Source organism: Oncorhynchus mykiss, chromosome 12, assembly GCF_013265735.2.
Source record: "Oncorhynchus mykiss isolate Arlee chromosome 12, USDA_OmykA_1.1, whole genome shotgun sequence".
Classification (NCBI taxonomy): domain Eukaryota; kingdom Metazoa; phylum Chordata; class Actinopteri; order Salmoniformes; family Salmonidae; genus Oncorhynchus; species Oncorhynchus mykiss.
The window spans coordinates 73,819,256-73,845,432 of NC_048576.1; the positions used below are offsets into that span (position 1 = coordinate 73,819,256).

Below are 26,177 nucleotides of genomic sequence, written 5' to 3' on the forward strand. Positions count from 1 at the left end.
AGTCTTCTTTTCTCGCTCCTCTCCTCCTCTATAGATAGATATCTGTAGTCTTCTTTTCTCGCTCCACTCCTCCTCTATAGATAGATATCTGTAGTCTTCTTTTCTCGCTCCTCTCCTCCTCTATAGATAGATATCTGTAGTCTTCTTTCCGACAGAAATGGAAAATAAGTCACTCAGAAAAAAACAGAGTTCTTGTTGAATTCTAACAAACATGAACTAGTAATACTGACTGACGCTAGTTAATACTCCATATAGAGATGGCTTTTTCCAAAGAGATTCGTTGCCAATCAGATTCCTCTAAACACACACGCACACATAGGCACGCGCAAACACACACATTCTCGTGTGTAGACTTCAGAGTTTTTTTTTTCCATGAATCAAAGTGTGTGAGTGAGGTGTGTTTGTGTGTGGAGGTGAGTTTGTGCATGTTTATGTGTGTGTGTTTCAGTTCCAGTGCTACACTGTCTTCAATGGCCCATTATTAATGCTTCTCTATGTTCCTCTTTGTCCTCATAGCTGTTCCTCATAGCATCAGCTGGAAGAAACACCTCCAGCTCCAACTCCAAATCTACAGTTGCTGTGTAAATAGCTTTTCTTTAAGCAATATTATTTGTGTTCCCTTTTTGAAAAATAGATTTAAAGGTCTATTGTCTATGTAGTCTTATTTGATATTGGGTTTTGGCCATCGGAAATAAAGGATGGACAACAGGGGCGTGGTGTGTGCATGTGGGGTGTGGCCAGGGAGAGAGGAGCGGAACTCATGTGTCATCAGCTGGTGAGGAGGAGTCTTCGTCCTCCTCGTCCTCCACGGGGCTTGTGTCAGAGTGTATCTCCACCCCTGACTGAGCTCGCTGAAGAACTCCCCTCTTCTCCTCCTCCTCCTCCATCCCTAATTCCCCTTCCTCCTCGATGATGTCTCCTTCCCTTTCATCCTTTACCACATCCTCTCCTTCCCCCTCTTCTTTCTTGTCTTCCTCCTCTCCCTGACTGCAGTCCAGCACCATGTGATTGGGGGTGGTTTTCCCGTCCTCCTCCTCTTCTTCCTCCTCCTGTCCTCCCTCCGTGTCGTCATCCAAGGTGAGCTTGAACTGGAACTTGTCGATGCAGGCGTTGAGCCTCTTGTCTGGGCCGAGGGGGATTGGGGGTGGGGAGATGGGGCTCTGGGGGATGGTGCTCTGGTACCAGTCCCTGTTGTCCTCAAGAGTGTCAAGGATGTCCTGGGCGTCAGGGTGCACCAGGTCCCCCCACGTCTCCCACAGAGGGTGCACGATGTAGTCGATGAAGCCCACCTACAGCACACAACACCAGGAGAATCAAACACACTAACGAACATCACACTCATAACAAGCACATTATACACGGCTAAGGAATTTGTGTCAGCAACATGAGATTACATTTATAAACATCAATAATTATTAAGAAAGCATATAAGAATTAAGCTTTTATAATTACTTTGAAAGTGATCCCAAAATGTGTGTTGTGTGTATGTTTCCTAACCTGACTCTTCTCCACAGAAGCAGTGTGTTTGTCACACATAGGGCTGATCTCCATGCCTCTCTCCCTCTCCTTGTCCCCCTGTCTAAAGAACTCCTCCATGATGCGCTCAGTCCACTCTCTGTACACGACCAGGGGCTTGGTGGGGTTACTTAGGTCCGCACAGTGCACCATGTTCCTCAGCACCTGCAGACACACACATAAGGTCAGGTATCACCAGCGCACGGTAGGCGTTGTGAATTTTCTCCAGCTTCAATTTGAGTTTGGAGTACCATTTTTTTCTGCAGGGGATTTGTTTAGAGGTCAGAAGGGAAAGCTCACCTGGATGCGATCAGTGTAGTGGTCGAGCAGGAGCACTCCTGAACTGGTCACCTTCTTCGTCTCCACCATGGTCTTCAGATCAGCCAGCAAACTCATGTGCTTGGACATATCTGTCGCCAACACCTTGAGAGGTCAATTAAAGGACGAGGTCAAACAAAAACATGAAACAATATCAGGAAATAACATTTAAATAACTCTTATAAGCCCCGCCCCTTACTGAGCCAGCAGAGCAGCCCATTAGTGGGTGAGTGTGAGTGGCAGGAGCCTCACCATATCGATAACGAGCTTGCGCAGGCTCTGTCTCTGCCTCTTGCTGAGGTTCTGGAAGATGTCACAGTTGACCTCGTGGAGTAGCTTGAAGCCCACGGCCAGGTGGTGGTTCTCCAGGACTGACTCATCGTTGTACATCAGAGCCAGCTCCGAGTCTGGGGGAATAGGACAGACAGAACACACCGGGTCAGTACAGAACACATACTAGGTCAGAGCACCTGTAGACACACCCCACTAGTAACCTTTTCACATTACAGTGCTGACTCTGACATTTTCTTTTTACGTTATCAGCTGTGCTACACTGACTAGTAAGCCGAGCTAAACTGAGATGTGGTTCAGGGAGCTTTATTCCGTTAAAATGCAGTGTACTGTACAGCGTCCTGTCTCCTCCTTTCTCCATTGTAAGGACTCACTGGTGTTGATGAGGAACTGGTTGGACACGCCAGGATGATCCACATCATGGATGGCAGCAGCAAATAACGCCGCCAGGATCTCCAGATCAGTGAACACAGCCTGACAGAGAGAGAGAGATAGATAGAACACAGTGTAACCAATCACGTTTTAGAACAGCCTACAGGACATGAATGTGCGATTGCAGTTAGAGTGCAGCTGTGTGCTTCAAGTTAGCTGTTGTTAGACATAGGCTCAGTGTGTGGTGATATTTGGTTCTTACGTCCAGAGCCGGTGTGGACAGCAGGACGTGGGTGGACTGTGTGACGTCAGCGGCATGGAGGCTGTTGTGGTAGGCCACGTTGGCATGGTAGTGGTCCTCCAGGGTCATAACGTAGGTCACAAAGGTGTCGACAGGGATTCGAAACGTCTTCAACAGATCCCTCTCCTACAGGGAAGGAAAACACAGTGTCACGCAAACACTCAGGATCCTATACACGTATATGAACAGCAAAGTCTACATTAAGTCTATATGACCACTCTTAACGAAAATCTAATGGATAAAACCACTGCTTTTCACCCACCTGGAAGATGGCAAACATGATGCAGCTGAGAGGCCTATTATTGGAGAACTCAGCCAGACGAAAGATATTAAGGCCCCACTTATTCAAGTCATCCAGCTCCTGGTCAACAGACATCAGAATCAGAAACAGAATCACCTTTCTTTGCCAAGTAAATGTACACATACCCAGAATTTGACTTGACATATGACTCCATTTAATCCCTTCAGAGACCCATCAATAAATGAAATCAATTCATTTTTGTCCACTCTAATGGAGATAGATTTTTTGGGCCGTATCTCTGAGGCCATACATGCCACTGAGTTAAGTACTGTTGTACCTTTGAGAGGACATTCTGGGGTATTCAATGATATCATGTGGGGGGTGTGACTTTGTACTTTCTCATCCTGTTTTTTATTTTTTAATGGCAGCCATCTCAATTTAGCACATTTTATTTAAAGGAGAAAGCACATGCATGTAAATGTGTAATCATAATTTTTGTGAGTTTGATATTCAAATTGTTTCCAGTAAGTAAATACAGTACATGACCAAAAGTATGTGGACACCTGCTCTTGTCGAACGTCTCATTCCAAAATCATGTGCATTAATATGGAGTTGGTCCCCCCTTTGCTGCTATAACATCCTCCACTATTCTAGGAAGGTTTTCCACTAGCTGTTGGAACATTGCTGTGGGGACTTGCTTCCATTCAGCCACAAGAGCATTATTGAAGTCGGGCACTGATGTTGGGCGATTAGACCTGGCTCGCAGTCGGCGTTCCAATTCATCCCAAAGGTGTTCACTGGGGTTGATGTTATGGCTCTGTGCAGGCCAGTCAAGTTCTTCCACACCGATCTCAACAAACCATTTCGGTATGGACCTCGCTATGTGCACGGAGGCATTGTCATGCTGAAACAGGAAAGGGCCTTCCCCCAACTGTTGCTGCAAAGTTGGAAGCGCAGAATCGTCTTGAATGTCATTGTATGCTGTAGTGTTAAGATTTCCTTTCACTGGAACTAAGGGGCCTAGCCCCAACCAAGAAAAACAGAGCCGGACCATCATTCCTCCTCCACCAAACTTTACAGTTGGAACTATGCATTGGGGCAGTTAGCGTTCTCCTGACATCCGTCAAACCTAGATTAGTCCGTCGGACTGCCAGATAGTGAAGTGTAAAGCTCGCCAATGGTGGCAAGCTTTACATCATTCCCACCATTCCAGCCGACGCTTGGCATTGTGCATGGTGATCTTAGGCTTGTGTGCAGCCGCTCGGCCATGAAAACCCATTTCATTAAGCTCCAGACTAATAGTTATTGTGCTGATGTTGCTTCCAGAGGAAGTTTGGAACTCGGTAGTGTGTTGCAACCGAGGACAGACGATTTTTACACGCTACGTGCTTCAGTACTCAGCAGTCCCGTTCTGTGAGCTTGTGTGGCCTACCACTTTGTGGCTGAGCCATTGTTGCTCCTAGACGTTTCCATTTCACAATATCAGCACTTTCAGTTGCCCGGGGCAGCTCTAGCAGGGCAGAAATAGTTGAAAAGGCATCCAAAGACGGTGCCACGTTGAAAGTCACTGAGCTCTTCAGTAAGGCAAGTCTACTGCCAATGTTTGTCTACGGAGTTTACATGGGTGTTGCTGAAATAGCCAAATCTACTAATTTGAAGGAGTGTCCACATACACTATATATATTAAAGTATTTGTGGAATAGTTTGGTGAGTTTTCAGAGCAGTGTAATATATTTTTTCTCACATTAAATAAGAGCTAAATAAGAGATTGTGTATAAATATCCTGTATTTTTCACCTACTGTACACATATTTACTGTAATGTAACATTTTACAAATATAATATTCACAGCATCATAATATCCACTACAGTGCACATACAATAAAATAAAATAATAAATCAATGTTGTCAAATGTTTATTTCACTCACAAAAAAGTAATAATTCATAAAGCTTTTTTTCGCTGGGTCTCAGCATGTCATTTTAAATCATCTTCGAGGTGACTGAGTGTTCATGTGTGAGTATGTGTAAGGGTCCACAGATCCCAGATCCAGTACAGGTATACCGTACCCTGGCCAGTGCATCCTCCTGTTCAGTCTTGACTCCGAAGCGTGGCATGGTGGTGTTGATGGACAGGCTGGAGCTGTGTGTCAGCTTCTTCACTCCACTGATATGACACATGGGCTTGTCCCGCTCCCGCTCCCGCAGGGTCGGAGACGGGATCTCTACCTCATTCTGCTTATCTGGAGGAGACATGGAGGTCAGAGGTTAATTACAATACTTTTGAATGCTTGTTATAAGCACTTTGAGACATCAGCTGATGTATGAAGGGCTATATAAATACATTTGATTTGATTTGATGCATTTATAACTTCTTATTATAAAGGCTATAGTGTGCTATATCTCTATAGTATGCATCATTACAGGGCTCACTTGTAAAGAGACCCGAGTCTAAATGACTGCCTGCACTGTAAACCACAAGGACTTTTTAACTCAAATACTTCTAGTAAATTGAACTTACGAAATCACATTAACTCAATTTAATAAAGATATGACAAACAAATGAACTTTTCTCCCAGCATGCTCTACTGCAGGTTGATTTTTGGGAATTGTTTTTAATATCCGTGTTTTTGCATGTACATTGAGTGATTGATTGATTAATCTTATGCTACACACAGTTAAATAACATACATTTTTCTAAACTAATCCAATCATTTAATTAGTTACAGAAATGTAATGTTGTTCCAATTGATATGGCTTAGGTAGTCTCCTCACACTGTTCTTAACCCTGGCAGTCATTATGAATGCAGGTTGTGAGTGAATACACATTTCTACTGTTGGATCGCCTAACTCTGGCTGGATTCCAATAGGAATTACATGTCACTTTGCAAGCCAGCATAAAGTTTCTTGCAGGTAGAGTTGCAAAAGTCTGGTATGTTTTCCAGAAATCCGGGTTAGAAGATACCTGGAAATTCTTCAACCTCGATTTTGTTTTGAAAATATGGGAATTTTGGGATATTTCCCTGAATTTTGCAACCTACTTGCAGGCCTGATGTGGCCTGTCAACCATGAGTTTCAGGCCACTGTATTAGAGTAAATCTAAGCCTCAAAATAAGTCCTTATGAGATATGTAATGTTTAATTATAATGATAACATTCACCTAGGAATTCACTTGGGAAAGGCCATAGGACTGAAAATGAACGAATTCCACAACCATGTTTCTGCCACTAACAAATACAGTCATGGGTGATGATTCCACAATTCACTCAAAAAGACAAGGTACACTGGGAAATTATATTGGGGGCGTGGCTTAAAGTGGGCGTTACTCTGATACAACTCAAATCAGGACCCCCCTACAAGCGCACAGTAACTCTATCAGTTTGATTAATAACTACAAAAATCACTTTAAGTAACTGTACTCAGATATATTAAGTTCAACACGTTTCCTCAAAACTTTTGAGTATTGACAGCACATTGGGGTTAACAGTGTGGATAAAGGTTAAATAACAATAAATGCATTATACTGGTCAGTATTTACTAAAATATAACCCTCTTTCTAAATGGCAGCCGTATAGTGCACTACTTTTGACCAGAGCCACATACATAGGGCTCTGGTCAGTTTCCTAGAGGATAGAGGACTGAGGTGTATAAGGGATACAAGACAGACAGAGACCCAGTCAGGAGTGCAGGTGAAAGGGGAGGTGTGTGACTCACCCAGGAAGGTAGTGGAGATGTATTCAGACACCTGGTTCCCTGAACGACTCATCTCTGACAGGTGAGATAGCTCCCGGTTCAACATCCTCTTAAACTGGGGGAGGAAACAGAGAGAGGGATGGCGAGAGGAAGAAAGAGATGGAGAGAGGCAGAGCATGATATTATTACCAAGAACAGGAGAAGACAGAAGTTAGAGGTTTTGCTTGAATAGTGTCCCTGAAATAATGTTCAAACTAGAAAGTCTTGGACACAAAGCTACACTTGGCCTCAGAGTAGTACTGTTGAACAAACACAAATATGGAAAGAAAGCTGCTACTTAACATATTTTTAAATAAATATATATAAAAATATCAAACAAGCAACTTCTGCACAATAAAGAGGCAAAGTGAGACCCCACTCTTTTTATATGTATACAGTAGGCCCATGTTCACACTGGATTTCATGCCAAAAATAGCACATCATAGTCCATAAGAAAGGAAATCTGTACAAATCCCTTTTTAGCTAAATACATCTAACACATTGTTTTGAAAAACAAAACCATGGGCAGCAGGTAGCCTGGTGGTTAGAGCAAAGACATTTATAACTAACCCAAGATAGTTCATCTGTGTCATTTTCAATGGGAGCAGATGAAGCATAGAGGGGCAAAACAAGCAAGGTGGTTGGCAGAGCCAAGCACGAGCTAACAACATCCCATTGGTGCATTCTAGCATGTGCTTGTGCAACAACTCAATTCACCCTTGCACTCCTTGTAAACAATGTAATTTAAAAAAAAAACTTTGTCAAAGGATCACATCTACAAAACTTAGTGCACTCTGTTCAGTCTACAAAACTTAGTGCACTCTGTTCAGTCTACAAAACTTAGTGCACTCTGTTCAGTCTACAAAACTTAGTGCACTCTGTTTGGGCTACAAAACTTAGTGCACTCTGTTCAGTCTACAAAACTTAGTGCACTCTGTTCGGTCTACAAAACTTAGTGCACTCTGTTCGGTCTACAAAACTTAGTGCACTCTGTTCAGTCTACAAAACTTAGTGCACTCTGTTCGGTCTACAAAACTTAGTGCACTCTGTTCGGTCTACAAAACTTAGTGCACTCTGTTCAGTCTACAAAACTTTGTGCACTCTGTTCAGTCTACAAAACTTTGTGCACTCTGTTCAGTCTACAAAACTTAGTGCACTCTGTTCGGTCTACAAAACTTTGTGCACTCTGTTCAGTCTACAAAACTTAGTGCACTCTGTTTGGGCTACAAAACTTAGTGCACTCTGTTCAGTCTACAAAACTTAGTGCACTCTGTTCGGTCTACAAAACTTAGTGCACTCTGTTCAGTCTACAAAACTTAGTGCACTCTGTTCGGTCTACAGAACTTAGTGCACTCTGTTCGGTCTACAGAACTTAGTGCACTCTGTTCAGTCTACAGAACTTATTGGTGGGGAGTGGAAATTCCAACCAGAGGCTTCAGATTTATACATCTGGTGAAACATCTGGCTCTATCTGTGGTTAGAGCATTGGGACAGTAACCGGAAAGTATCTAGTTCATATCCCTGAGCCGACAAGATGAAAAAAATTGATCGTTGTACCCTTGAGCAAGGCACTTAACCCTAATTGCTCCCTGGGTGTCTCAGGGGGAGTTTGGATATACAAAACACACATTTCCAATTCACATATACGCATTCAAATTTTTTTTTCAATCACTGTGGCACATTGTTTCAGGTATAAGTAATTTATTTTCAAAACTCTAAGTACAAACCTCTAACCTGATAACACTTGTAATGCCCCCTATCTTAGGTTCAGAACCTTTCATTGTGTATTCATTGGAGTTGAACACATCTTTCACCCTCGAGTCACTCATACAAAATCTGTTTTCTGTGAAATACCATGAGAACATTTAGTTTAGTCATCAATACATCAGGCTCAACATTAAGTCATTTTAACTACCATTTTTAACTAACTAAGATACTTTCTTTTTGAAGTGCTTTTTGAAGTGCTGAATAAAAATAATAGTAATTGTATTGTTAACAAATCATATCAAAAGTACAGTGAATATTGCATTTTGAAAAGCAGATACTCAGATTGAATACGCTTCCAAATTGAAGGAGTGATTTGGTGCAGTGAACAAGTGACTGTGAATTTGTTTGTTGTACTACTCAGTCAATTGAAAATGTACTTAGAGTTTAGATTTTTGTGCTTAGACTGTTGAAAATGTACCACATACTTGTGAAAATTGCACCAACGTGACTGACAAAAACTGTAATACGTACTTGAGTATGTGTGAAACAGAACAAATGATTATTGTTAATATGAACCACTATACCTCATTCAGGATACAGGTCATACCACTAAACAAAGACTAATACTGTACATCGGCTCTAACCTCAATCAAAAATGTCAACAATGTAGCAAAATATGAATTGTGTTTGATATTGACGTATCACACATCTACTGTAAAATAGTGAAATAGAATTCCTAAAGAACACCTGGGTTTACGATACAACATTCATACAGTACAGTGTGACCTTGTCAACAGACAACCACTGCAGGAGCCTGACAAAGCAACAACATGTTGGAGCAATGGTGGAAGAGCTGCCGTTTTCATACAGCACGTTCTGTGTCTTTTGGTGATGATGTCACACACCCTGCACACAATGTCTGCTGGAATGCAGGTGAGAAAAAGACACGACGCATGAATAGGACACATATGTTCCATATGGCTAAACAGAAAATGTAATGTGGCATAGAATTCATGTCGCGATATCTCAACCAAACATGAGCGGATCTTGAAGACTGTTAGTAACCAAACACATTCCACTACCAGAGGCAGTCACGTGCAAGCAGGCGCAGTGCGATTCGGACAAGTCCCCTCAGTCTGTGTCCCACTGACTGATCCTTCACACATAATAATCTCCATGGCAACCATAGAGGTTGCCCTAGCAACTGCCTCCTCACAGTCAGTCCTGCAGCATGATGGGAGCGAGGGAGGGAGGCGGCTGCTGCTTGGGTGACAATCTCAGAGAGTAGGCAGGTGTCTCTGACCTTTCTCAAGGTCAATTCTCTCCTCTCCATTCCTCTCCTCTCATCTCATCTGCTCTACTCTCCTCTCCCTTGTTCTCCTCTCCCCTCCCCTGTGTTCTCCTCTCTTCTTCCCTCCACTCTTCTCTGCTTCTCTCTCCACCTCCTTATTTCTCTTACTCCTCTTCTCTACTCCCCTTTCCTCTCCATTTTCTGCTCTTACTCACCTATTTCACTACCTTCCCTCCCACTCTCTCAACCTTCCCCCTTTCACTCATACCTTCCTACTTCTACTTTTAATTACTCTCTCATCCCTTATTCCAGTCCAGCCATGTATTAGTGACAGTTCGACACGGTTAGAACAGTCAGGTCCCTTTCCCTCCATCAAAAGCCACTACAACAGATAGATAAATAGATAGTTGTGATAATGCACCAGGTAGGTACTGTAGACTAGTTAGCCAGTCAAACCCTGTGATACAGTTATGCTGTAGTCTCCATCTCTTTACTATATTGAGTCATAATCTGCCAACCATCACAACCCCAGTGCCAGGACACACAGACAGACGCCGCACCATGCTACCGTGCTTCCTCATGGGGCCCCCTGACTGATGGAACACAAGATGACGGGGTGAAGGTGTGAGAGACGCAAAGGGGCATCATCAACCCTCTGATAACTGACTAACATATGGACACCCAGGGAAATGTGACATGCATTGTAACAGGCAGGCTCTTCCTGCACTTCCTGTTTTTCACATTACAATAGCAGTTTACAGTAATGCTCTTTGATGATATCATGGTGAATCAGCTCTCACAACCAACCAACCATTCAATTCCACTTTGTTTATCAAAGTACTGTGCATTTTTTTTTTTTTTGCTAATGGTAAGGCTGTTGTTGGACAAAACAAGAGTTGTCATATTGCAGCAGATCGCTAAAAACACCGTATGCAGAGAGATGGGGGGAGTGGATACAGCTAGCACATTTGGTTCCTTGGAAGTTGTGGGAGCGTAATATTTTGGTTTCCCATTGGTTCTGGGAACGAAGAATATAAATTATAGGTTATTTGAAAGGTAATTTAATAACGTTCTGAGAACATGTTTCAATAAGACTTTTAATTACACTGCTAGCTTAGTTTGGGTTAACTGTTTTGAACTGTTTAGAAACAGTTCAAAATTGCAAACACATTTATTTTTTATTGTGGCACGGTGTCAGTGAAATTCTAACCTATGATCTTACACTATGTATACAAAAGTATGTGGACACCCCTTCAAATGAGTGAATTCGGCTATTTCAGCCACATCTGTTACTGACAGATATATAAAATTGAGCACACAGCCATGCAATCTTCATAGACAAACATTGACAGTAGAATGGCCTTGCTGAAGAGCTCAGTGACTTTCAACGTGACACCAGAGCTGCCCTGGTCAACTATAAGTGCTGTTATTGTGAAGTGGAAATGTCTAGGAGCAAGAACAGCTCAGCCGCAAAATGGTAGGCAACACAAGCTCACAGAACGGGACTGCCAAGTGCTGAAGAGCGTAAATATCATTGGACTCTGGAGCAGTGGAAACACGTTCTCTGGAGTGAGTGATCACTCTTCACCATCTGGCACTCCGACGGATGAATCTGGTTTTGGCGAATGCCAGGAGAACATTACCTGCCCAAATGCATAGTACCAACTGTAAAGTTTGGTGTAGGAGGAATAATGGTCTGGGGCTGTTTTTCATGGTTGGGGCTAGGTCTCTTATGTCTAGTGAAGGGAAATCTTAACGCTACAGCATACAATGACATTCTAGACAAATCTGTGCTTCCAACTTTGTGGCAATAGTTGGGGGAAGGCCCTTTCCTGTTTCAGCATGACAATGCCCCAATGCACAAAGTGAGGTCCATACAGAAATTGTTTGTCGAGATCGGTGTGGAAGAACTTGACTGGCCTGCACAGAGCCCTGACTTCAACCCAAACAAACACCTTTGAGATTAATTGGAACGCCGACTATGAGCCAGGCCTGCCCGACCTCACTAATGCTCTTGTGGCTGAATGGAAACAGGTCCTCACAGCAATGTTCCAACATCTAGTGGAAAGCCTTCCCAGGCTGTTATAACAGCAAAGAGGGGACCAACTCCATATTAATGCCAATTATTTTGGAATGAGATGTTCGACGAGGAAGTGTCCACATACTCTTGGTCATGTAGTGTATGTTCTCTATCCATTGAATAAGTCCACTGCGCCACCAAGATGGTCTATTTCAGTCGATTCAAATAGACTCCATTTCAAAGGAAACAAGCACTCATTAGGATCTGGTGTGGCCAATTACTGGGCGTGGCCAACACACCTGAACACACTTAACAAGAGAGAGGATAGAGACATTTTTGTTGATGCTTTGAACAGAATGTATGTATTTTTAAATAACATTTGCAGAACATTCTTTGAACATTACTAATGTTTTCTTGCGTTTTTATGGAAAGTGTTCTTAATGTTCTGAGAACATGATTTTAAGTTGAACCATGAGGAAACCTGTAGAAAACGTTATGCTGAAGTACTCTAATTCCCACAGAAGAACGTTGTTTCTTAACATTCTCAAACCGTTCTGAGAATATGATTTTAAATAGAACCATGAGGAAACCTGTAGGAAACGTGATGCTGAAGTACATAAATTCCAATGTTGTTTCTTAACGTTCTCTGAACTATTTGAGAATATCCCCCATGTTAAACCAGTTGGAGAACGTTCCTACAACATTACCAACATTTTTATTAAATCTAACAATGTTTGAACTTTTAGGTCATTTTTGTACTGAGAATGCTCTAAAGCCAAGCAACTGTTCTGCAACATTCCCACAAAGTTGTGGGTAGGTTGTGTGCAAGACAACCATAAGACAACCACGCTCTCACCAAGCTCTAAGAAACATACGGTTCTGAGAACGTTATGTGCTAGCTGGGTAAGATGTTGTTGTATGTATCTCAGTAAAGCACAGACAAGACAATGGTTCAAGAGGGCACAGTCACTGCCATGGACAAGAGAGCTCGGTCAAAATAGCAGGGTCAGTAGATGGTTTGATAGAGACATCTGCCATCAACTACACACTGCAACATTAACAATATGTCAGTAAGTCCTATCATGTCTCAGCCTCTCAAAGAAAAATACAAAACTATTCTAACATTGACTGAGATCACAGGAAAACAATGAAATAAACACACACAGCATTGAGCTAAGATATCCTTCACTGACACTAACACTAACACTGAACCTGTGTGTGTGTGTGTCACATGCTCAGTCCGTTTATGTGGTGACAGGTTTTCAGCTAAGATATCCTTCACTGACACTAACACTGAACCTGTGTGTGTGTGTGTGTGTGCGTGTGTGTGTGTGTGCGTGCGTGTGTGTGTGCGTGTGTGTGTGTGTGTCGAGGATGGAGATGGACATCTTGTGATAAAGTAGGCTACCTGCAGCATTTCATACCTTGCCTCACAACCACTTCCAAATGATTCCCTTATGCACCTTTTATTGTATCTGCATTGACGTATGACTATTCCTGTTGACCTGTTCTGGATACATCTGTATGTTTATTAAACTGCTAACAATAGGACAATAAAGATTCTCTTAATAGGAATTTATGTACGATTTTAAGGGAATATCGTCTGTGGTTTAAATGGAGGAAATGAGTCCCTAAGGTGAACAGTTTTGAGTTTATATCTTCAGGTTGAAGTGTACTGCAGCTGAGGTTTAGTGCGCCCAGCACCACAGGCAGCATGACGACACATTACAGGGGGAGTTCAGGGTTAAAAAACTCTGAAAACTCAATGCCTTTTCCCCTTCAGTGCCCACATGCATAAATAATGCATAGAATGTGAAAACAGAGTTGATGAGGGACAATATAAACACACAGTCACTCAACATACACCCTGTTATGCCTGTCATCTACAAGGACATAGGCTGCTTTAAGACATCTTTAGGTTCTCCTCTCTAAGCCCAACTGGTCCCTGCAATCCACACAACTAAAATGCACACAACTGACATGGTTCTCTTTTCAACATGAAACTTCAATGGCTTAATAAAATCGCACCTACTAAGTAGAATTGACAGATAACAGCCTATATAATGCACAGAACAGCAAGGGTGGAAAAATAGTTAATCAAAACAGATATCCAAGATGGCCGCCTGTCTGTCTGGCCCGGTTCCCTTCCACTCCCAGCCCTTCTAGCCCTACCTGGTCCCACCATCCAATGAGCCATGGTCTCGAGCAGGTCTCACAGAACAGGTCTACCAGAGGTGTCCTGAGCTCTGTTGCCGTCCCAGACCCTTCCAGAACCCCTCCGGCAGTCGCACCTAGGTCCAGCTCCAGGTCTGGCCCTCCTCCCCTCCCCTGCAGCTGGCTGTAGCTGGTGGAAGAGCGGGGCAGCCGGTAGCCGCCTGGCACGGGCGAGGGGCAAGGGGACGGCGAGGCGGGATCAATGGCCTCTACCACACCCATGCTTAGGGTGACGGGGGGCGAGGGGCGCTTGCCCAGACAGGAGGACCGGTAGTGGAGCGGGCTGGGGGTAGGGGCGCTGCAGGTGTCCCAGCAGCATGAGGAGGGATTCGTCGTCAGCGTGTGGGCAGCGTGTAGGCCGCAGCCGGCCAGGCCGGGACACTCCAGAGCGACAGCTTCCCCCCGCCAAAGGGGGAGGAGGGGGAGAGGGACAGGGTCCACTGGTGCTCACAGTCCGTCCCTACATGCAGTTCTCCTGGAAGCAGGCCACCCACCCAGTGCGTCCAGATATGGGCCCCAGTGTGAGGACGGTCCACAGGTGAGGGTGCCCCGCAAACGGCAGGCCAGGAGCCCCCTGGATCACCAAGCTCCAGAGACTACATCTCATCCCAGCTGGTGAGCAGAACTGACCCAAATCAAACAGCAGAGTGGGGAGAGGGGGGGATAGGATGGGAGAAGATGGAGAGTGAGAGGGGGACCGTCTGAAGGGCAAACAGAGGCAATGGAGGAGGAGAGGGAAGAGAGAAAAGCCAAGATGTTGGAGAAGGTCAGAGAGACAGACAGATGGAGATAAAAGAGGACAGAGGAGCTTAGAAGGATGGAGGGATGGAAAGACGGTGACGACAGGGTGGGAAAGATGACCGTAGTATTGAGCGATGGGACAGAGGAAGAGGACAGAGAGTGACAGAGAGAAAGCGGGAGACAAATGACAATGGAGAGAGAAAGAGAAGGAAGGAGAGACAGAGAGAGAGAAATAGGGAGCCAGGCCTGTGATGTAGCTAGCAGACGGTCGGTCAGGCTACAGAATCACATCGGAGCGCTCGGTGTGGGAAAAACAGGCTCTCTCCTCGTCTCCCTGCGTTGCGTCTACTCTGCAAAGTGCCCCTCCCCCACAGCGCACCGGATCCAGGGGCCGGGCCCAGTCGTCTTCCTGCTGCATCTGCCCCGTATGTGCCTCAGTGATGATCCCAACACACACACAGTCCACAGTCCTCCTCCCAGTAGCTTCCCCCGCAGTCTCCCAGTCACTCCATCGTGTCTCCCTAGGCTGGTTAAATTATGTCTGAGGTTGAAACTAATCCAAGAGCTTCAGGCTCCCCTTATTTTTCCTTCCTCTGCCGTAGCAAAGCCCTGCTGCCTCCTGTAGCGCCGTCTCCCTGGATGCTGTAGACAGCCCTTGCAAGCTAATCAGCCAGACAGCGTGCACTTGTGTGTGTGTGTGAGTGTGTGTGTGCGTGCAGCCTGAATGCGCATGTGCTGCAGACAGCATGTACGCCTGTCGGAAAAGTGTGTCTGTGAGAGAGAGAGCGTGTAAGAGCGAGAGTACGAGGGAGGGTGTTCATATATGTGTGTTCATGTTGGTGTGGTTTTGTGTGTATGTGTCTTTATGTCGCCTGTCTGCTCTTAAAGACCACAGCATTCTCTCTGCTTCTCTGTCAGCCAGGAGCACACACACACACACACACACTGCTGTCTTCTGCATTCTGAAACAGTTGCAACATGCTACATTCCCCTCAGGGTGACAAAAAACACAAGAATACCACACTGTCTCTTTTAGACAACACTGTTGAAGGAACCTTGCCTCTTTTTCATTGGTCGCTGCCCAGACCACAAGCCTTGTGGTCAGAGTGGTGAGCCAATGAGTAAAAGGGAAGGGCAGACCCTGTTGTTCGATAGCAACCAAGGTTACAGCAGAGACATCAGCATCAGGACCCGTTCCCCCTCCTCCCTCTTCCCCTGTGCTCTGTGGCCTCCCTTCCCACCCACAGACCCTCACCCTCCCCTTCTCCTTCTCTCTCTCTGTCTCTCTCTCTCTCTCTCCATCCTACATTTTAAGCGGAACATCTCGCTGCAGCTCATGCATTCATGTGCACAAATACACATCTGCTACAAACACAGACTGTAAACAGCAGTATACAGTATACACACATATCACCCATACCTTTGTAAATATAGAGCATCTGACAAATCTTTTAGACATTCTGTGTACATGCACACATATATTCCCTTCGGCCTCAAAAGGACAATACACAAATCCCAAACATCACTGGGACTAACAGCTCCTGCGAGCCACAAGACTGTGATAGCCCACTAAGCTAAAAGCTAGAAATTATCCTGGGGAGCTAACCCAAGTCGTCATATGTCAGGCAAGGTTACTCATCACGAGAGTGTGGCTGACCGAACCACCTCTGTTACATTAGCTTGTCCAGTCCACAGTCCACAGTCCACAGTCCACAGTCCACAGTCATACAGTTTAGTTCCGCCAAACGCAAACAAGCCTCTCAGACATTAATGAAACATACAGTATGGGAGACAAGGAAACACAAATACGTTGAGGTTGTGGTAGAGGGTATAGGAGAGGGACATGGACAGATGAAGAGGCCAGGTGTAGTGTAGGGTTGTGGTGTGTGTAGGGTAGTGGAAGTGGTAGTCTAGGGTAGTGGTAGTGGTGGTGTAGGGTAGTGGTGGTGTAGGGTAGGGTAGTTGTAGTGGTAGAGGTGATGTAGGGTAGTGATAGTGATGGTGTGGGTAGACATAGTGGTGGTGTAGGGTAGTGGTAGTGTTGGTGTTGGGTAGTGGTCGTGGTGGTGTAGGGTAGTGGTAGTGGTGGTGGTACTGGTAGTTGTAGTGGTGGTGTAGGGTAGTGGTAGTGGAGGGTAGTGGTTTTATTTATTTATTTATCCGTTATTTTACCAGGTAAGTTGACTGAGAACACGTTCTCATTTGCAGCAACGACCTGGGGAATAGTTACAGGGGAGAGGAGGGGGATTAATGAGCCAATTGGTAGTGTAGGGTAGTTGTAGTGGTAGAGGTAGAGGTGATGTAGGGTAGTGATAGTGGGGGTATAGGGTAGTGGTCGTGGCAGTGTGGGTAGACATAGTGTTGGTGTAGGGTAGTGGTAGTGTAGGGTAATGGTAGTGGTGGTGTAGGGTAGTGGTAGTGGTGGTGGTAGTGGTGGTGTAGGGTAGTGATAGTGGTGGTGTAGGGTAGTGGTCGTGTAGGGTCAGGGTGGTGGTAGTGTAGGGTAGTTGTAATGGTAGAGGTAGAGGTGATGTAGGGTAGTGATAGTGGTGGTATAGGGTAGTGGTCGTGGCAGTGTGGGTAGACATAGTGGTGGTGTAGGGTAGTGTTAATGGTGGTGGTAGTATATTTCAGTGGTAATGGGGGTAGGGTAGTGGTAGTGGTAGTGTAGGTTAGTGGTAGTGGTAGTGTAGGGTCAGGGTGGTGGTAGTGTAGGGTAGTTGTAGTGTTAGAGGTGGTGTAGGGTAGTGGTAGTGGTGATGTAGGGTAGTGGTAGTTGTGGTGGTGTAGGGTAGTGGTAGTGGTGGTGGTAGTGGTGATGTAGGGTAGTGGTAGTTGTGGTAGTGTAGGGTAGTGGTTGTGGTGGTATAGGGTATTGGTAGTGGTAGTGTAGGGTCAGGGTGGTGGTAGTGTAGGGTAGTTGTAGTGTTAGAGGTGGTGTAGGGTAGTGGTAGTGATGGTGCAGAGAAGTGATAGTGGCGGTGGTAGTCTAGGGTAGGGTAGTGGTAGTGGTGGTGGTAGTGGTGGTGGTAGTGGTAGTGTAGGGTCAGGGTGGTGGTAGTGTAGGGTAGTTGTAGAGGTGGTGTAGGGTAGTGGTAGTGATGGTGCAGAGTAGTGATAGTGGCGGTGGTAGTCTAGGGTAGGGTAGTGATAGTGGTGGTTTAGGGTAGTGGTAGTATAGGGTATTGGTAGTGGTGGTGTAGGTAGGGTAGTGCTAGTGGTGGTGGTGTAGGGTTGTAATGGTGGTAGTGGTAGGGTAGTGGTAGGGCAGTGGTAGTGTGGGGTAGTGGGGGTGGTAGTGGTAGGAGAGTGGTAGTGTAGGGTAGTAGTAGTGGTAGTGGTTGTGGAGTGTAGTGGTGGTGTAGGGTAGTGGTAGTGGTGGTGGTAGTGGTGATGTAGGGTAGTGGTAGTTGTGGTAGTGTAGGGTAGTGGTTGTGGTGGTATAGGGTATTGGGAGTGGTGGTGTAGGTAGGGTAGTGGTGGTGGTGGTGGTGTAGGGTAGTGGTAGGGCAGTGGCAGTGTGGGGTAGTGTAGGGTAGTGGGGGTGGCAGTGGTAGTGGTAGGAGACTGGTAGTGTAGGGTAGTAGTAGTGGTAGTGGTGGTGTAGTGTATAGGTGGTGTAAGGTATTGGTGGTGTAGGGTAGTGGTAGTGTAGGGTAGTGTAGGGTAGAGGGGGTGGCAGTGGTAGGAGACTGGTAGTGTAGGGTAGTAGTAGTGGTAGTGGTGGTGTAGTGTAGAGGTGGTGTAGGGTATTGGTATTGGTGGTGTAGGGTAGTGGTGGTGGTAGTGTATGGTAGTGGTAGTGGTGTAGTGTAGGGTAGTGGTCGTGGTGGTGGTAGTGTCGGGCAGTGGTCGTGGTAGTGGTAGTGTAGGGTAGTGGTTGTGATAGTGGCTGTGGTAGTGGTGGTAGTAGTGGTGGTGCAGGCTAGGGTAGTGGTGGTGGTGGTAGTGGTAGTGATGGTTATTGTGGTGTAGGGTAGTGGTAGTGGTGGTGAAGGGTAGTGACAGTGGCGGTGTGGGTTGACATAGTGGTGGTGGTAGTGTATGGTAGTGGTAGTTGTGGTGTAAAGTAGTGGGAGTGGTGGTGATGGTGCTGGTGTTGGTAGTGGTAGTGGTAGTGGTGGTGGTGTAATGTAGTGGTAAAGGTAGGGGTAGTTACGGGTAGTACTATTGGTAGTGTAGGGTAGTGGTAATGGTGGTGGTGGGTAGTGGCCGTGGTAGAGTAGTGGTGGTGGAGGTGTAGGGTAGTGGTGGTGGTAGAGTAATGACAGTAGCGGCGTGGGTTGACATAGTGGTGGTGTAGAAGTAGCGGTAGTGGTAGAGGTGATGTAGGGTAGTGATAGTGGCGGTGTGGGTTGTCATAGTGGTGGTGTAGGGTAGTGGTAGTGATGGTGGTAGTGGTGGTGTAGGGTAGTGGTGGTGTAGGGTAGTGGTCGTGTTGGTGGTAGTTTAGGGTAGTTGTAGTGGTAGTGGTAGAGGTAGAGGTGGTGTAGGGTATTGATAGTGGTGGTGTAGGGTAGTGGTCGTGGTGGTGTAGGGTAGTAGTCATGGTGGTGTAGGGTAGTGGTCGTCGTGGTGGTAGTGTCGGGCAGTGGTCGTGGTAGTGTTAGTGTAGGGTAGGGTAGTGGTAGTGGTAGTGGGGGTGTAGAGTAGTGGTGGTTACGGTTAGTTGTATTGGTAGTGTCGGGTAGTGGTGGTGGTAGATATGGGTAGTGGTATCGGTAGTGTAGGGTAGTGGGGGTGGTAGATATGGGTAGTGGTATTGGTAGTGTTGGGTAGTGGTGGTGGTAGATATGGGTAGTGGTATTGGTAGTGTTGGGTAGTGGTGGTGGTAGATATGGGTAGTGGTATTGGTAGTGTAGGGTAGTGGTGGTGGTAGATATGGGTAGTGCTTTAGGTAGTGTAGGGTAGTGGTGGTGGTAGATATGGGTAGTGGTATTGGTAGTGTAGGGTAGTGGTGGTGGTAGATATGGGTAGTGGTATTGCTAGTGTAGGGTAGTGGTGGTGGTAGATATGGGTAGTGGTATTGGTAGTGTAGGGTAGTGGTGGTGGTGGTGGTGGTGGTGTAGGGTATTGGGGGTGTAGGGTAGTGGTCGTGGTGGTGGTAGTGTAGGGTAGCGGTAGTGGTAGGTGTAGTTATGGGTAGTAGTATTGGTATTGTAGGGTAGTGGTGGTGGTAGTTACGGGTGGTGGTATTGGTAGTGTAGGGTAGTGGTGGTGGTGGTGATGTAGAGTAGTGGTGGTGGTGGTGTAAAGTAGTGGTGGTGGTGGTGGTGTAAGGTAGTGGTATTTGTGGTGTAGGGTAGTGGTAGTGTAGAGTAGTGCTAGTGTTGGTGGTAGTGGTGGTGTAGGATAGTGGTAGTGTTGGTGTAGGGTAGTGGTAGTGGTGGTGTAGGGTAGTGGTAGTGATGGTGGTAGTGGTGGTGTAGGGTAGTGTAGGGTAGTGGTAGTGTTGGTGGTAGTCGTGGTGTAGGTTAGTGGTGGTGTAGGGTAGTGGTCGTGGTTGTGGTAGTGTCGGGCAGTGGTCGTTGTAATGGTAGTGCAGGGTAGTGGTTGTGGTAGTGGCGGTGGTAGTGCAGGCTATTGATAGTGGTAGTGCCGGTGTAGGATAGTGGTAGTTTAGGCTAGTGGTAGTGGTGGTGTAGGGTAGTGGTAGTGGTATTGTAGGGTAGTGGAAGTGTAGGGTAGTGGTAGTGCTGATGTAGGGTAGTGGTAGTGGTGGTTTAGGGTAGTGGGGGTGTAGGGTAGTGTAGGGTAGTGGTCGTGGTGGTGGTAGTGTAGGGTAGTGGTGGTGATAGTTACGGGTAGTGGTATTGGTAGTGTAGGGTTGTGCTGATGTAGGGTAGTGGTAGTGGTGGTTTAGGGTAGTGGGGGTGTAGGGTAGTGTAGGGTAGTGGTCGTGGTGGTGGTAGTGTAGGGTAGTGGTGGTGATAGTTACGGGTAGTGGTATTGGTAGTGTAGGGTTGTGGTGATGTAGGGTAGTGGTGGTGGTGGTGTAGGGTAGTGTTAGTTGTAGTGTAGGGTAGTCGTAGTGTTGGTAGTAGTGGTGGTGTAGGGTAGTGCTAGTATAGGGTAGTGTATGGTAGTGGTTGCAGTGATGGTAGTGGATGTGTAGAGTAATGGTTGTGGTGGTGTAGGGTAGTGGTGGTGTAGGGTAGTGGTCGTGGTGGTGGTGGTGGTAGTGTAGGGTAGTTGTAGTGGTAGTGATAGTAGTGGTGTGGGTAGACATAGTGGTGGTGTAGGGTAGTTGTAGTATTGGTGTAGGTTAGTGGTAGTGGTAGTGTTGGTGTAGGGTAGTGATCGTGGTGGTGGTAGTGTAGGGTAGTGGTAGTGGTGGTGTAGGGTAGTGATCGTGGTGGTGGTGGTGGTAGTGTAGGGTAGTTGTAGTGGTAGTGGTAGAGGTGGTGTAGGGTAGTGATAGTAGTGGTGTGGGTAGACATAGTGGTGGTGTAGGGTAGTTGTAGTATTGGTGTAGGTTAGTGGTAGTGGTAGTGGTGGTGTAGGGTAGTGATCGTGGTGGTGGTAGTGTAGGGTAGTGGTAGTGGTGGTGTAGGGTAGTGGTCGTGGTGGTTTAGGGTAGTGGTAGTGTAGGGTAGTGGTAGTGGTGGTGGTAGTGGTGGTGTAGGGTAGTGGTCGTGGCAGTGTGGGTAGACATAGTGGTGGTGTAGGGTAGTGTTAATGGTGGTGGTAGTATATTTCAGTGGTAATGGGGGTGGTCGTGGTAGGGTAGTGGTAGTTGTGGTGGTAGTGTAGGGTAGTGGTAGTGGTGGTGTAGGGTAGTGGTGGTGGTAGTGTATGGTAGTTGTAGTGGTAGTGGTAGAGGTGGTGTAGGGTAGTGGTAGTTGTGGTGGTAGTGTAGGGTAGGGGTAGTGGTGGTGTAGGGTAGTGGTAGTGGTGGTTTAGGGCAGTGGTTAGTGGTAGTGTAGGGTAGTGGTAGTGCTGGTGTAGGGTAGTGGTGGTGGTGGTGTAGGGTAGTGGTGGTGTAGGGTAGTGGTGGTGGTTGTTACGGGTAGTGGTATTGCTAGTGTAGGGTAGTGGTGGTTGTGGTGATGTAGGGTAGTGGTAGTGGTGGTGTAGGGTAGTGGTGGTGTAGGGTAGTGGTAGTGCAGAGTTGTCATAGTGGTGGTGTAGGGTAGTGGTAGTGGTGGTGGTAGTGGTGGTGTAGGGTGGTGTAGGGTAGTGGTAGTGGTGGTGTAGTGGTGTTGTAGGGTAGTGGTAGTGGTAGGGGTGGTGTAGGGTAGTGTAGGGTAGTGGTAGTTAGTGGTGGTGTAGTGGTGGTGTAGGGTAGTGGTAGTGGTAGGGGTGGTGTAGTGGTGGTGTAGGGTAGTGTAGGGTAGTTGTAGTGGTGGTGTAGTGGTGGTGTAGGGTAGTGTAGGGTAGTGGTCGTGATGGTGGTAGTGTAGGGTAGTTGTGGTGGTAGTGGTAGAGGTGGTGTAGGGTATTGATAGTGGTGGTGTGGGTAGACATGGTGGTGGTGTAGGGTAGTGGTAGTGTTGGTGTAGGTTGGTGGTAGTGGTGGTGTAGGGTAGTGGTCGTGGTGGTGTTAGTGTCGGGCAGTGGTCGTGGTGGTGTAGGGTAGTGGCAGTGGTGGTGCAGGCTAGATGTAGTGGTAGTGGTCGTGGTTGTGGTGGTGTAGGGTAGTATGTGGTGGATGTAGTGGTAGTGTAGGGTAGTGGTAGTGGTAGTGGTAGTGTAGGATAGTGGTAGTGGTGGTGGTAGTGTAGGATATTGGTAGTGGTGGTGGTAGTGATTGTGTAGGGTAAGGGTAGCGGTTGTGTAGGGTACAGGTAGTGGTAGTGGTAGTGATGGTGTAGGGTAATGGAGGTGGTAGAAGTGGTAGTACCTTGTTGGAAGCCATGTCACCGACGCTGCGGTGGGTCTGGATGGTCTCCAGCTGGTCCAGACACCAGTCTAACTCAGCCAGAGTCTCCCTTGCCATCTGCTGGTACGTCTCATCTACACACATACACAGGAGAGAAGAGGGTGGCATTAATGTGCTGTGTGTATTATTATAACCAGTATGATCTCAGCATTGAGATAGTATAGTGTATCATAATATAATGGTCTGTGTAACAGTCATATTCTCTACATCTGTTCTCTTGAACTGTATCAGCCAAATTGCTACATTTGTAATTTCTTAGAATTGTTCAGTTGAGACTCCAGATTGACACTTATTTATTCAAATTATCTGCAGAATTAAATGCAGCCTATCAGTATCCATTATTGAGAAAGCCACAGGCCATGGTGCTGCAAATTCTCCTATTAATATCTGTGCATTTTTATGAGTTTTTGAAAGCTTGAGTGCACACTACCAAAACACTGTGAGTTGTGTGGGAGAGTGTTCCCAATCAGTAGCGACTAAAGTTCATTTTAGCACACCTACCAGAGAGTGTTGCCTGGGGAACAGTGGGTTGGCTTGTCACTGGTGACCTCCTGTGGACAAATAGATCATTACATCATCAGAGGAAATGATAAAGAGTGCTCTCTAGTGGACTCTAAGAACATTACAGTTGTATTGGGCATAAATTGTGTAGCGTAACGACATATCACTGGAAATAGATGAGAAAAAATATTTAACCTCATCTGTATTATAGACAATACAATTTGTGAGGAATCATAAACTATTTGCATAGATCTGCATCGCAGTCTTTTGAAATATTGTTGTGGGCAACAATATTAAAAACAATGCCTCCTTTAAGCGAGGCTCTCTCAGCTCTCAGCTGTCTCTTTCTCTACATGGAGGTTCAACTTGCAGTCTCGTGAGGGAGGATTCTGTTTGGAGCTGAGAGCATCATGCTCACTAATTATGGCTCTAGATAATTCCACGGTGCATTGTTACTGCTCATATTGACGTACTGCTAAAAAGTCTGGCAACTCATGCTCTGGCTGTTTCTTGCATTACAAAGGAGGATATATTTAGCATTATTGACCACTTCTATCCTTGTGAATACCCAGTCAGTCAGGTAGTCAGGCAGTCCGTATGTCTGTCAGTCAGTCAGTCAGTCAGTCAGGTAGTCTTTCAGGTAGTCAGTCAGTCAGTCAGTCAGGGACTTCCACTGGGGACATGATGATCTCAGCAGAATACGATAAAGACACAACGTGATGAGAGTATTGCCACATTATAGCTTACTGATATGACACAGTTCTGACAAAATAGAAGGAAGAAATTTGATATTTACAGAAACTACATATGAAGAGTTTCATTCAAAAACACTAAATATCAATTTTCAGAAATGTTGGTAAATTAACTGTTATTGTTTAACGAAATTATGAAACACATTGGTGTTTTTTCACTATCTAATCATGGCATTTGGCTGTTCAATGTTTAAATCTATCACTTGATCGTTTCATTTCAGAGATAAATAATAATGTATTTTCTTTGCAAAATGCTATATATCCCCCTCATTCTCAGAGAAATAAGGAGTACTGTTCGGTTTTACACAGTCAAATGTAAATAAATAAATAAATGTACTTATGATACATTTCTGACATCAATATAATAAAAAAAATAACTATTCTAATAACTCAATACAGTATTATGATATCTGTATAAAAAACAAAACACATTTGAGTCATTTGGCAGGTGCTCTTATCCAGAGCGACTTATATAGTAAGGCGTTCATCTTAAGATACAGTAGCTAGGTGAGACAACCACATACCAGAGTCAAATATACAGGACACAAACATTCCTTTACAGCTAAACAATGGATATATAGCGTTTTGCAAAAAAAAACCCACATTTTTATACACATCTAAAATCTGTTAAGAAAACATATTGAGAACAGTAATATTTAACACACATGAAGGTACCCATAATGAATGAAAAAAAACAAATGTGAAAAATTGGTTGATATAGTGTTTTGGAAATAAACTCTTCATATTCCAGTGAGAATAAGGACTGCACAGTTCCAGTGAGAATAAGGACTGCACAGTCACAATATAGACACAGTGAAGATGTCTTTCATGCTGCGACAGAGAAGAGAGATGTGGCCACATTAAGAGGGGTTGAAAGGGTGACGTGGCTGACGAGATGCTACTGACTTGTTAGTGGGTGTCGTGACATTGGCGAGGATGGTGAAGTTGCTTCTTACAGTTCGTAGACTGGCCAACACCTGGGGGATGGACGGACGGTGGGTGGTGGGGGCGGCGGGGAGAGGGGCAGAGAGCGGAGCGAGACAAATTCACTACATACTCATTTTAGCACCTTTCTGGTTCTTTACTGCATTGTTCTATCTTTAGGTAGGCACGCCACTTCATCAACAAACTGCAGTGCTGGTGCTTACCTGAGCAAAAGGGGTGACTATGAGATCTTCTGCATGCCTGTAGAAAGAGAGATAGAACATGAACAAAGGAAGGAGATGACAGTAAAGTCAGCAGGACAGATGGAGTGTTATCGCTGAAGTGTAACCTCTATGACAGTTCACATTAACAGACACCGGATATATATGTGAACCAATGGTATCCATAGCCCTATCTGCATCTAAACCAAATATTTTTGGGTTCTGACCAAAAAAGCATCTTTCTGAAATGGAAGCAGGTCAAGACAAATTACACCGCTGTGAAGCGAAAAATGTTTTAGTATGAACATTAGCATAATACTGCCATAATCATAATAATCATAAATGCCAAGTCGGTTGACTGTGATTGTATAGTGAGTAATGTATAGTGTTGCAGAAATCTGGAATGTCAGTGAGGCTACTTTCACTCCGAGGGGTTTTAACCATGTGGATTAGCCAAGGTGGTTTTGATGGCATGTGATGAACACAGGAAGTGGAGATTGTAAGGGGGTACATACTCACCAAACCAGGGTTCAAATAGCACAATACTTTAGCTGGACTTGATTGAGTTTGCCTGGCGCAATGGAACCAATGGAATAGTCTTATAAGTTGAAACCCCCGCCCAGGTTTGATACTCACCCCTCACTGTTGATGGAGGAGTTACGTGACATGGTCTTGGGGGACATGTCATAGTCAGAGTCTGATCGGTACAGGAAGGACTCCCTGCGCTCCCCGCGACTCCTGCACCCCTCTGTGGTAAAGGAGGGGTGCAGCCCCAGCACAGGACTCGCCTGCGAATCCATGGGGCTGCGGCCGGGCGAAGGACCATTCTCTGAGTCAAAACTGAAAGACAAAGTGAGAGAGACAAGAAAGTTGTCTGGATCAATGCTTCATTAAAGGCATTTCCCTGTGTTTTATATATATTTACACACTAAGAGGTTGGAATAAATCTGTGAATTTGTAAAAACTATGGTAATACCCTTTTAGTGTAAAAGCTGTTTAAAAAGACAGCCTGAAATTGCCTGTATGAGGAGTCTGGATTTCCTGCTCTCCTGATTCCGTGAAACCTCCAACAGCGATTTTGGGAAAACCAGTAAATTTATTGAATGTTCCCGGAATTTTGCAACCATAGGTGGGAAGAAGTTTTGGCCTGCCTGGTG

The 26,177-nt window shown here is 45.5% G+C and overlaps 1 protein-coding gene across 2 annotated transcripts; it reads right to left on the reverse strand.

Moving 5' to 3' along the window:
• On the reverse strand, nucleotides 1-26,177 carry LOC110538427 (cAMP-specific 3',5'-cyclic phosphodiesterase 4B-like). 2 transcript variants are annotated; one of them, XM_036938384.1, is made up of 14 exons: nucleotides 25,657-26,177; nucleotides 25,024-25,060; nucleotides 24,782-24,852; nucleotides 23,124-23,173; nucleotides 22,584-22,696; nucleotides 6,750-6,843; nucleotides 5,106-5,278; nucleotides 3,060-3,158; nucleotides 2,759-2,923; nucleotides 2,499-2,598; nucleotides 2,086-2,240; nucleotides 1,816-1,938; nucleotides 1,498-1,680; nucleotides 1-1,289 (listed from the first exon to the last, which is right to left on the reverse strand). In XM_036938384.1, exons 1-14 carry the CDS (start codon nucleotides 25,818-25,820, stop codon nucleotides 759-761), a joined length of 2,058 nt encoding a protein of 685 aa, XP_036794279.1. In that variant the 5' UTR covers nucleotides 25,821-26,177; the 3' UTR covers nucleotides 1-758. The 2 variants fall into 2 exon arrangements, with proteins under 2 accessions (XP_036794279.1, XP_036794280.1); XM_036938385.1 differs by lacking the exons at nucleotides 22,584-22,696; nucleotides 23,124-23,173; nucleotides 24,782-24,852; nucleotides 25,024-25,060; nucleotides 25,657-26,177 and adding an exon at nucleotides 13,958-15,818.

Bases quoted from the DNA above. Each gene is read 5' to 3' on its own strand.
- LOC110538427 (XM_036938384.1), bottom strand. From the start codon at position 25,820: ATGGATTCGCAGGCGAGTCCTGTGCTGGGGCTGCACCCCTCCTTTACC. The intron at 5,279-6,749 runs GTGAGTCACACA...TGTCTCCTCCAG, and splicing joins CATCTCCACTACCTTCCTGG to ATAAGCAGAATGAGGTAGAG. The intron at 3,159-5,105 runs GTACGGTATACC...TCTGTTGACCAG, and splicing joins AGGAGGATGCACTGGCCAGG to GAGCTGGATGACTTGAATAA.